This window comes from Urocitellus parryii, chromosome 2 (assembly GCF_045843805.1).
Source record: "Urocitellus parryii isolate mUroPar1 chromosome 2, mUroPar1.hap1, whole genome shotgun sequence".
NCBI lineage: Eukaryota > Metazoa > Chordata > Mammalia > Rodentia > Sciuridae > Urocitellus > Urocitellus parryii.
In genome coordinates, this window is record NC_135532.1 from 216,974,509 (window position 1) to 216,986,769 (window position 12,261).

General features: G+C 47.9%; 1 protein-coding gene across 2 annotated transcripts; it reads left to right on the top strand.

The window, feature by feature from the left end:
* The first annotated feature begins 2,602 nt into the window (after positions 1-2,602).
* Smim11 (small integral membrane protein 11) lies at positions 2,603-12,261 on the top strand. Of its 2 annotated transcripts, none has more exons than XM_026393540.2 (4): positions 2,603-2,704; positions 6,465-6,577; positions 11,194-11,371; positions 12,090-12,261. In XM_026393540.2, exons 2-3 carry the CDS (start codon positions 6,566-6,568, stop codon positions 11,356-11,358), a joined length of 177 nt encoding a protein of 58 aa, XP_026249325.1. In that variant the 5' UTR covers positions 2,603-2,704; positions 6,465-6,565; the 3' UTR covers positions 11,359-11,371; positions 12,090-12,261. The 2 variants fall into 2 exon arrangements, with proteins under 2 accessions (XP_026249325.1, XP_026249324.1); XM_026393539.2 differs by having other exon boundaries at positions 2,604-2,704; positions 12,076-12,261.

Below are 12,261 nucleotides of genomic sequence, written 5' to 3' on the forward strand. Positions count from 1 at the left end.
GGACCTGGACAGGGGCAGTGGGAATAGAAAAGAGAGTTAGAAATCATTAAACCTTCTTTCTCATGAAATATTAGGCTGGATGTGAAAAATTCAATTGATAAATACCCCAGATGTATTATTCAGAAGCCAAGGTTCAAAATCGATCACTTGCTGACTGGATTGACATAGGAACACTCACTTATTAATTTATGAGTGCTGAGTCTGAAGGGATGAATGAACAGAACCAGGAGGTTACTTTACATTTATTGTTATCCTAGTATTGACTTGTTGGAAGTCTGAAGACAGAACAAACATTGCAAAGGGCAAACAAACCATACTAAGAGAAGTCAAACACTTAGGAAACTTACAGCTCAACAGAGACACATTTTTAAACTAACAGTTAATGTTTTGCAGAAAACAAACTTTTAAAAGTTCTCATTACTTAAGGAAAAAATAATAAAAAGTGGACATGTCTTCATAAACAACCTTATGCTTACTTGATTTTTATTTTCTTTTACTTATAATCACTTATTTTCAATTTACATTTGAAGAGACTAAAGGTACAGGAAGAGGGCAAGTTGCCAATGTCATGTTCAACATGCACAGCTGGATGGTGACTGCTTTGACTGCCAGTCAAAGGATACACAATTTCGGGTAAATAGGTGGAATATGTTCAAGAATCTACTGCATAGCCTGGGGACAACAGTTAATAAAAATACTGAGTGAACCTTAAGTGTCTGTTCTCACTACAGAAAGGATAAGCATGTGAGATAATGCATATGGTAATTGGCTCGATTTAGTCATTCCACAATGTGCATATACTTTTAAACATTGTTACACATGAACATAGGTACAATTTTATCCCTCAATTTAAAAGAAAATGAATACTTTGCACCTGTGATGTTTTAGGAAGTCAAACCTGGAAGGTACCTTGGAGATGGGTTTGTTCTTGCCAAGCTGCTCCATTTGCAGATGAGGAATCTGCGGTGCTCTGAGATGAGATGCTTCCATTCACCAATTCCATTGGGCAATGTTTCTACTTGGGTTAATGCCTCAACTCCTCTAAACAGGAGTTTAGAGATGAACGAGACTCCCTGAGCTGCAGGAACACCCAGGAGAGAGGGAGTCAGACGGTTCCTAGGAGATGAATCCACAACAATCCAACAAAGCCCAGAGGACAAAGCCCAAGCAGGGCAGGAGTGTGGTCCTAACTTGGGTTCATGTTTCCCTTCTCAGTGCAGCTGAGTAGGAAGTAAAGGGCAAGAGAGAACTGTGTGGGGCTTCAGGCCTCATCTCCTTCCCCCTCCTCAGCCAGGGCACAAGGGTCCAGTAGGAACTCAACTCTTAAGGTATGAAGTTAAAAAAAGCAAAAAAAAAAAAGCTCTTATTCAAAGTGTGGTTATATAACTCCTTGCATAAACTGCCTTCATCTGTTTTCTGTTGCCATCACAGAATATCTGAGACTGGGCATTATTTTGGCTTATGGTTCTGGAAGCTGGGACGTTGTGCATTTTCAAAATACCTGACACACACAACTTAGAGGAGGAGAGATTTATGATGGCTCACGGTTTCAGAGGGTTCAGTCCTTGGGGAGCAGGCTCCATTGCTGTGGGCCTGAGGTGAGGCAGAACATCATGGCATTAGGACGTGGTGGAGTAAAGATGTCAACTACCGGCAGGCAGAAGGGCGGGGGGGGGGGGGGGGGGAGGAAAAGGGGCCAGGGATAAGAATAAGTCCCCAAGACCATGACCCCAAGGACCCACTCCCCTCAACTAGGCCCCGTCTCCCACAGCCCTCACCACCTCTTATTGGTCTATTCAATTATCAACGGATAAAACCATCGATGAGGACAGAGCCCTCATGATCCAGTCACTTCCCCAAAGCCCCACCTCTGGACACTGCTGCATTGGGGATCATGCCTTCAACACATGAGCCTCTGGGGGACAAGTCTGATCCAAACCATAACAAAAGTGCAAGAGCATGGCACCCGCATCTGCGCAGCTTCTGGGAGGGCTGCATGCTGCTTCAACCCCCAACTCTGGCAGAAAGTGAAGTAGCCCCATCGGAGCTGCCCAACACCAGCGGCAACCTCCTCACCTGCGCCCTGGGTAGCTAATTGGGTCCCCTCTGAGCTAGAACAAACTCACTGCCACAGATGGCATCAATCCCTCTTGAGGGCGGATTCCTCATGACCCCAGGGCCTCTTAAAATGAAATTTCCTCTCCCAACCCACTGGGACAGCCTCATCGCAAGCTGTCGTGGGGACCAACCATATTCAAACCATAGCACCAACGACAGGACCCGCCCCTTACAGTTACAGATGCCGCTATATACAAAATATCTGTTTTCTGTAACAGATTTGCAATTGAGGCAGGAGGACAGGGTTAAGACTTGGCAAAGGTAAACAGAAGGCGCTACTCAATGGCAGAGAAAGGAGTGTTAGTAAGTCAGGCTCCTCCAAGCCATCTTTTTCCCTAGGCCCCAACCTTGGCCTAGAAAAACCGCAGGCCCTGGCTACCCATGAGGTCACCTTTCCAGTTTCTAAACTGCCGCAACCCGACGGAGACCCGCTGCGCCTGCGCACGGAGCGCGCGGCGCCCGGGCATCTCGGTCGCACTGCGCCTGCGCGGAGCGGTGCGTTTCGGGACATGTAGTTTCCCGGGCTGGGTCGCTCGAGTCCCGGTTTGTGTCCAGCCAGGGACTGGGGACTCGGCCGCCGCGAACTGTAAGTGCGTGACATCCGGGTAGCTGCAAGTTCTTCTTGGGGGACCCGGGATCTGGCGGCCAGCCCTGCGTTTGCGTTTGTCTCCGGATAAATGCCTGCGCCCGCTCCCCGGCTGGGGACCAGGAGGGTGACAGCAGCCATGTCCCCACCCGCACAGCGCGGATTGCGTGTTTAGGCTGGCACCGGTCCCGCAGGCCCAGAGTTGGCTTGGCCAGAGGGCGTTGCGCTCCGGAGATCTGGGGACGACTGTTCTGTGCAAGGGAGGGGGAAGCGATGACAGCCCTTGGCCCTTATCCCCGGGTCCTAGTGGACCAAGGGCGTGGAGAAAGGAGCTGATGCCCTGAGGGTCCTCTTACTTCCCCAATCTTGCCCCGGAGTTACGGGCACCAACCTCTCCCGCTAGAGCGTGGGGTTCGGGAAAGTAGAGGTGCAGACCCCCGCCCTCGTTCCTCAGCAGATCCCCAAAACAACATGTGGAGTCTGAGCACCCGACTGGGTCTGGTTTCCCGAGGTCAGGCCCCTGTACAGAGGAGAGAGGGCCTTCCCAGACCTCCTCTTACTTCAAGTGACTGGGTGAAGAGCTAGGGCGAAAGTGACAGAAACTGGGGAAGGGGACAACTTCAAAAGTTAAAGGGCACTGCTGAGTGGTCACCGGAGCCAGTTACACATGGAGAAATAAACTGACCCTTGAGCGTGTTAGGGGTGCCACCCAGAAAAGGGAGCTCGTGAACAAGACATTGTCCACACTGTTTTAATTGGCCTAGGAGAAATGAGTGAATCGTTTTTCGTTTGTTTCTAGAAGAAGCCTGGCCCAAGAAAAAATAAGGATGCTTTTGCAGAAAGAAAATGGAAATATCTAAGCCGTTTGTTATTTTTGAGTTGTAAGCTGACTGTGGAGAGTTCCAGTAGAGGCGTCAAATTCCTTGCACACCGTAGATTTCAGGCCCCACAGAACTGCCCCTGTTTTGGTGGCATTTTGCAGTCCAGCCGGCAGAGGCCACTGCCCCTTGTTTCTAATATTGTATCAGGTGCACATATGATATTGGAGCAAACCGGTGGCCAATATTTTTAGCTTTCTTAGTCGTTCTCATTTACAGAAGGCCTGCAAAGTGCTATGAAAATGGCTACTGGGCATGTCATTTAAGAGAGGTGGGGAAACTTGTGTTTCAGAGTCAATGGTGGGACAGGGAGGAGGACTGATGTGGGTGCTGTACTTTGTTTTCCTCCACTCTTACCTTCCCCCTCCCACTAGTAATGCAAATCGACTTTCTTTCTTTCTTTCTTTCTTTCTTTGGTACCTAGGATTGAACCCAGGGGTGCTTAACCACTGAGCTACATTCCCATCCCCCTTTTAATATTTTATTTAGAGACAAGGTCTCACTAAGTTGCTTTAGGGTCTCCTTAAATTGAGGCTGACTTTGGACTCGCAATCTTTCTGCCTCAGCCTCCCAAACTGCTGCGATTACCGACGTGAGCCACGTGCCTGGCTGTTTCTTTCTTAAAGAGCTTGAATCTTATCAGGGTAGAAAGTTGAGGCAGCTGCCAGTATATTTTAGCAATTAAGTACTTGATACCAGAGAGGATGGTGAATTGTGAGTTCCAGAATTATGGAATCATTCTTTGGGTTCTGACTTTGCAAATGAGAACTCTTTGGTTCAGAAGGTTAATGACTTGCCCCAGGTCATATGCCTTGCCACTGGTGCCCCCAGGAATTGAGTCCAGAACTCTAGTTCTCCTTGTCCTCATTATTGTTCTTTATTCCATGCCCTGCTGTCCTGCAGTGGCTGCATTTTGCCCTCGGTGCCACTTATTTGCATCTTCAGCTTGATGTCCATTAGTGGAAGAGATTTATCATAGTGATAATGGTTGACATTGATTTAGTGCTTTCTACGGGTTGAGCTTGATGTTTAGTGTTTACAGTGCAATTTCTGAAGGAGAATTTACAGATGAGGGAGTCTAGGCTTAGAGAGGCTGAGTGTCTTGTCCAAGGTCAGTCTGCTAGTAAATATAACACATGGTCACCAGAAGGCCAGAACACCAAAGGTTCTTTTTCATTTATTTCCTCCTGAAAGCTTTTGGGATCTATTTATTGCCCTTGACCTTAGGAGTTGATACCCTGCATACATCAATTCATGGAGTATGGCAATTTGTGTGAAACAGCTACCCTACTGTATTGTGTTCGTACACAACTCCCATCAAGCAGGAACTGTAAAAATAAAATTTAAAATAAAAATTTAAAAATAAAATTTAAAAGAACTTCAAATATTTGCTTTAGTACACAATACGGCTAATCCCTAAGATGACCAGAGATTGCTCAGAATGAAAATTCTAGCAGCAGTTTATAACCTAGGAACACATTTCTCCAGGGCAAAGTCTGCTGCTACTTAGAGGCAATTGAGTGGTTTCCACATGAAGGTAATGAACACCTTCCATCATGTCCTTACCTTTAAATAGCTAGGGTTGAAATTCCTATTGTTAGCTTATCTGACTTTGCAAGTCACGGGGAAAACTTGCTTATCTTGTGCCAACAACTAGCTGGTTTTTCAAGCCCTGTAACCTTGGAAAGATGAGGTAAGAACTTTTTAAAGCATCTTCCCCGAGGTTTGTCTTCTCTGCATTCTGAAGGCCCGTGAAATTTTCTGTTGCTTTTCTTCATTCTTTTTGTAAGTACATTTAAAGAAAAGTATCCCCGTAGATCTGGAGGTGTGGCTTAGTGTAGAACACCTGTCTAGCTTGCTGAAGGCCAGGATCCATCCCCAGCACGGTAAAAAACAAACAAACAGAAAACAGGACAACATCAACAAAAAGTGTCGCCGTGGTTTTTGAGCACAGAGCCTCAGGATAGCAGGTGGAGGCTCTGGAGCCAGCCCTGACACGTCCAAGTCTTAGGCCCACCTGGGAACCTTGGATGTGTTTCTTGAACTTTGTTTCCTCGTCTGTAAAGTGGGGAAAATGAACTGCACCTCATCAGGCACTTACAAACCCTACATGAACGACTTCATCTAAGTGATTTCACAGCCTGGCACACCAAAGTTAAGCTGTCGTGATTATGCAGGGAGTCATCAAATTTCAGAAAAAGTAGGGACTCAAGAGATCCTCTGGTTGGCACTTCCTTTTTTCGCTTCTGGATGCCCCTGAGGCCCCAGAGTGTAGGGTCTTTATCCAGAGCTTACGTCTTCTCTTGGGGTATGTGTATTCTTAGTGGCCTCTAAGGTCCCTCCTTGTCACCTCCAGCTTCCCCTTCCAGCGAGTCTCCCTCGTGCTTGACAGGGAATTTTCTATACGAATTGCTTTCTCAGACAATTTTTTCTCTATCATTTATTCCCTTCCCTCCAATAATTCTTTAAAAACCAAGATGAGCGCAGTTAGTGCTCAGAGGACCCGAGAACAAAGGAATCCATCCCCAGCTTGTGTTCAGGACAGGAATGGGGTGGAAGGACAGCTCTGGGGTGCAGGCTCTTAGGTCCACAGGTGAATGAGTTGGGGCTCATGTCCCTCAGGGGCCATGCTGCCTCTTCTGTTGGGAGCTGTAGAGTGCTGCTGAGGAGAGGTTTTGCTCAGGAAGAACCAGGCCTGGCTTAGCCCTCATGTAGCCCTTCTGCTTCCAACAGGCTCTGGGTGACCTTGTTCAGGACACTTAACCTGCCTCTGCACAGCTTACTCTATTTGCTCACATGACCCTCCACATAAGAGGCCCATCTTCCTAAAGTGGTCTGCCCTGGAAACTTCAAGTTGATCTGTTTCTTTTCTTCCCTGCCAGATCAGACCTTTGAACTCCCAGGACTTGACCTTTCAGCCCCCTCTCATGCACTTGTCTGGGGGAACTTCACTGATCAGGAGTGAACTCAGAGTTGGCCCACCATGAACTTGAAGGTGAGACAGTTTTAAACATTTATGATGTGCTTTTTTTTTCCTTTTCTTTTCTCCTTGTATTAGTTGGCTTTTACTCACTATAACTAAATACCCGAGATAATTAACATAAGAAAAAAGGTTTATTAAGCTCTTTCCAGTCCAAAATTGGGTGGCCCCATTTCTTTGGGCCTATGGTAGGGGTGCTGGATGGCAATGGCAGGGAGCACATAGTGGAGAAAAGAAACAAAAGAGGAAGAGACTAGGCTTCCACCATTCCCTTGGAGAAAACGCCCCCAATGACCTAAAGACCTCCCACTAGTCCCCACCTGCCAAAGGGCCATGACACCTCCCAACTGTACCACCCTAGGAACCAAGCCTTAAACACAGGGACCTATGGGGGACAGTCACATCCAAACCATGGCACTCCTAATTGTAAAAATAAAGAGTAACAGTTCTGTATAAATAGATTACTGTAGGTACTGGGGCTGTAGCTCAGTGGTAGGGCACTCGCCTAGCATGTGTGAGGCACAGGGTTTGATCTCTAGCACCCCATAAAAGTAAATAAACAAAATAAAGGTATTATGCCCATCTATAACTAAAAATATTTTTTAAAAAGATTAATGTAGCCAAAAGAGAGAGCATAGTCATACTTAATGCTTTAAGTTAAAGGATAAATATACTTTATTCCCCACACCTCTGAAGGAAAGTCAGGCCTTTCTTTTACTCCACTGACTTCAGATCTGCCTCACTTTTCTTGCAAAACCATGCCTTAAAGCTTTGCCCACAACTTCACATTTTGGTTTCTTTAAAGTAGATGGGATGGGCTGAACGTTTGTGTCCCCAGACTCACTTGTTGCAACTCTGATCCCAATTTTACGTTACTAGGAGGTGGGGCCTGGGGGGTGCTGTTAGGTCAGTGGGTAGAGCCATCATGAATGGGGTCCATGCTCTCAGGAAAGGGTTCCCAGAGAGCTCCCCGCTCGCCCTCTTTCTGCCATGTGAGGATACAAGAGTCTGTAGTCTGCAACCCGGAAGGGGACCCTCACCCGGGCCCAGCAATGCCAAATCTTAGACTTCCATCCTCCAGAACACTGAGAAATGAATCCATTGTTTATAAGCCAGCTATCAGACTTTGTTATAATAGCCCAAATTGTCCTGAGACAGCGGATTAAAATCTTATGGAGCAATTCCACATACAAAATTGTTCCATGTTTTGTAATCCTCTTCCCTATTCTTGCAACAGCATTTTTTTTTCCCCTAGTCAAACTTGAGTCTTTCAAAGCATTTGACTTAGTTTTCCTAGGGACAATCTTCTTTATAAGTCATAAATAAATTACCTACTGTAGCAGCTTGAACTGGCTGGGAGTAAACACAACTGACTCCTATAAAATGTTAGGTTAGCTGGTGGGAGCAGAAGTTCAAGGACAACCAGAGGGTGGCCTGCTGGCTGCCTGCGTCAGTGGGCGGTGGGCAACAGCAGTGTCACAGAGGGAAAGGGAAATACCAGTTTACACCCCTGAAGCCAGGAAGGTGAGGAGGAGGTTAAGAAAGCAGCCGCTAAAATAAATGTTTAATGTAGCCACTTTGAACAGGATAAAGTCAAATAAAAATCATGCATCATCTCATTATCCAGACGTGGCTACTGTTAACAATTTTGGTGTATTTTTTTTGCAGTATTTTCTTCCCTTATATTCAGTGTGGTGTGTATTTTCACATGTAGGATCTTATGGCATGTAGTTTTTCATTAAGCTCTTCTGTGTTCAGAATATCCAGTGGCAAGGAGAACTAGAAAGGTCTGGAAGCAGGATCAGGGAGCCAGGAGAATACAGGTCCCCGGTTCCCCCAGCAATGTGGGGCAGGGGCAGGGCGGTGGCCTGCAGGCCTGCTGAGGGCCTCCTGTCCAGGGAGAGCCTGGTTGAAGGTGCAGGAGGGTTTGTTTAGCATGCCTAACTGGAGCTCCCAGTGGAGGGGGAGGAAGGAAAGTCGATGCAGTAAAGGATGATGGGAAAGGGTGGAAGCAGAGAGCATGGTGAGCTCACCTTTTGCAGTGGCTGAGTCAACAGGAAGAGAGTCAAAGAGTCATGGTTAATGCTGCACGGCATGGGGCTCCACGTCCCCACATCTCAACCACCTTGAAACTGCAGGATTGTTCCCTCCGACCCCAGGGGCTTCTGATTGGGTAGGTCTGGATGGGCCTGAGAGTTTGCATTTAGCAAGTTCCCAGGTGATGCTGATACTGAGAGTCTAAGGCAACAGCATAGAGCTTTTCTCCTTAGTTATGAAGTGACGTCAACCCTCGTGGCCACCAAGGCCAATCCTGCCTGTGACAAGGGGAGTCCTTTCCTGTATCGGGAGTAGAATCTTCCCCGCCTTCCCAGCTCTGGGCAGTCACAGCACAAGGGCCTCCAGAGAGCAGCCACAAGTTTCAAACAGGCCCCTTCCTCGTAGTGTGGCTCTCCTCAAACCCGATTGCAGAGAGCCCAGGGAGGTGACGGGATTCTGCAGCCCCAGGACACTGCCGTCTTCCTTGCTGGCTCCGTGGGCCTTGGCTGGCAGCAGCAGTCTACCCTGCCTGCATAATAGCAGCACGTGTGGCCTCACTGTTTAAAAAGTTAACTATTCCTATGTCACAGGTACGGGGCTTTGTTTTTAAAAATTAACCTTGATCCAGGCCACACCAACAAGAGCCGTTTCCCCTGGACGGTCTGCATGTTTTGAGAGATGAAAGCAGTTTGTTGGAAAGAAACCAGAAGAGGAGATTGAACCCAGTTGAAGCTTAGTGCCTGGTTGGGGCAGGAAAGGGGGCCTGGAGCTCTTGCGTTAGCCCTTAGTGCCCTTGATCTGTGCGGCCCTCTCCCTGTTTCCCTCTCAGGCCTGCAGCTTCTGCCCCTTGACGCCTCCTCTCTACACCCCATAAAAAGAAAGTAAATACTGAGACCACTTACCTGGTCCTTTAGTTGGCATGATCCCCCTCGTGGGTTTTCTAACTTCTGGTGGAGATAGTTTGTTCTTGCAACTGCTGGAGCTGGGTTTTGGATTCAGGTCACAGAGACCCATGGGTTGTCACATGGACTCCAGGGGCTCATCCACAGAGATGTGGAAACCTGGATGTGAGGAACAGCACGAGCCGTGCCTCAGGCAGCCTAGAACATTCTAATAAACACAAAAGCCTCATATCACAACATTAAGCCTTCTCCTCCAGCTGGGTTCTATGAAGTCAGGGTTAGCCCTGGGGCTGAGGGAGGAAGGCCTGGCAGCCAATCACCATTGAAAGCTGCTGATGCTTCCCAAGGTGAACAGATGAGAAACTGCACTCCCCTCACCCTAGTGTTCTATGCTGTTGTCAGAGTTGTTGTTCAAAAGTGCACGCGTTGCGTCTTCTTCACTGTTAAAGGATTTATGGCTGAAGTCTTATTTACTGAGTTTTCCTCATTGAGTGTTTGGGTTCTCCCTGCCCCCATGAAATCATTATGTTCTTCTTATGTGCCATTGCGACCTTCCTCGGGTCCATACGTGGCTGGTTAAATAACTTCAGGGCTGCGGAGCCCAGTTGCCTTTTGTAAATATGGTAGCCAAGCCAATGTTGATTCGCATAATTTAGTTGTGAAGTTGATGGGCGTGGGGAGAGCGTGCTCTGGAGAACCAGGGAGTGCGGGGATGAGGTTCGGAGCAGTCGGAGCGGGGCCCTTCCTCACTGATGGCTGGATTCCCACGCTGTTGTGCAGCTCTTGGCTCAGGACCATCTGTGTTCCCCACGAGGCTGCAGTGAGGATGAAAGAGAAAGTCCCTGGGAGGCTCTTGGGGCCCAGGGAGTCCTTGCTCAGTGGCAGGTGATGCTACGTCTTCTAACCCTGAAATACACGGCCGAATCATAGACAGCTGAGGTAGTTATCATTTCATTCATTCCATTTCATTGGAAGTCTGCAGTCAGAGGGAGGGAGATGACAAGGGGTTGCAACGCTCTGTTCCGACTCCCGCTGCTGGGGAGGAGTCAGGCCCAAGGGTGGTTTTTACCCACTGGTTTGGGATCCACCTCAGGTAAACTATTAGAGGGAGGCTCACTACTCCCTGTAGCTGAACTCATCTTACTGGTATTACATATAATCAGTGGTGTTGGGCAATTTAACCTAATGATTTCATTGGGCTAAATTCTGCCTAGTCCTAGAGAGTAATGATAATTCAACAAAACATAATAAGTTTGATATTTTGAGTTTACTGTAATTTGTTTTACCCTTAAGTACTAGTGTTCACGAGTCCCCCAAATCAAGAGGAAATCGTAGTAATACCAAAGCTGGAGAATCCAGAGGAAGGACTGGTCCAGCTCCCTCTGCAGGTGAAGAGGCAGAAACTCAGGCAGGTCCTGTGACGGACCCAGGCTTTCAGCCTCCGTCTCCTTTCATTGGGCCAAGCTCTGCCTCATAAGTAGGAGCCTGGTTGATCAGCAAATCACATGAAATCGAAAAGACTAGAGTTCTTATGTATGAGAAGAGAATGAAGCAGGGCAGAGCCAACAGAGACAGAGACCATGTCTGCTTGGTCCCCAGCACCTAGCTTCATGCTCATGGCGTAATAGGTGCTGAGTAAATACCGTGCATATCACTGATGGAACAATTAGAATGGTTTCTTTCTTCGTTAAGGTTCTTGAACACGTGCCCCTGCTGCTGTATATCTTGGCAGCAAAGACACTGATTCTCTGCCTGGCATTTGCGGGAGTGAAAATATACCAAAGGAAAAGACTGGAAGCCCAACAGCAAAACCTAGAGGCTGAAAAGAAGAAGCAATCAGAGAAGAAAGCTAACTGAAGGGAAATGGAAGGTACTTGGGCTCTGCGAATGCAAAATATCCAGTGGGTTGGGGAGGCCAATCGGTGGGTGTGATCCTGGCGAGAAGCCACATCCCTGGGTCTGAAGGACCGTGTGAGGGCGCGCAGCCCCTGTCCTAGAGTAGACCTGCTCCGTGAGGGACAGCGTGCAGAGGCTGACGCTGGGTCTGCTGGGTCCCTCTGCTGCTGAGCCACAGTGCACAGAGGATCCTCCTCTAAAGCTGCAGTGATTCTTAGTGGGAGGAGCCTCAGGACTCTGAGACTCTGGAGCAGACACCAGGGCCAGGAAAGAGGGCGCGCTCACAGGTTGAAAAGGGGGAGGGAAGGCAGTCTTAGCTGAAATGTTATTGGTTGGGTTTATATTCCAGGCAGAGTCATCCTTACATGAGTTAAGCTGAGGGTGGAAAGTCTAGGTGTGAGATTAGGAAGCCTCTCCCTCCCACAGACGTCCCCAGAGGTGACCAATCAGTGACACAGACACAAAGGCTGCTTGCACAGCCCTGCCCAGAACTGAGGGAGTTCGCCCTGCCCTAGCCTGGCAGTGTGTCCAAGACTCCAGCCTTGCTTTAATCCGAAGGGTTTTCAGAGGGAGGGAAGCTGGTGCCGAGCGCATTCGCCAACAGATGAGCACAGGCTGACGCTGAGCGTCAACAGTGTCCCCTCACCAGCCCTCTTCTCCCTGCCTCCTCCTTTCTAGGTTTTGCCATTTAGGTGTCAGCTTGGGTGGACTCCGGCAGAAGAAGAAGGAAGACTTAGTTACCAAGTGATGAGTCAGAAGATAAATTGCCATCCTCTACCTTTAACTTCAAATAGTGTGAATTTTTATATGCTTTTGAAAGAATCGGTATTTTGTTACTAAAATAAAACACCTCTGTAAAAAAGG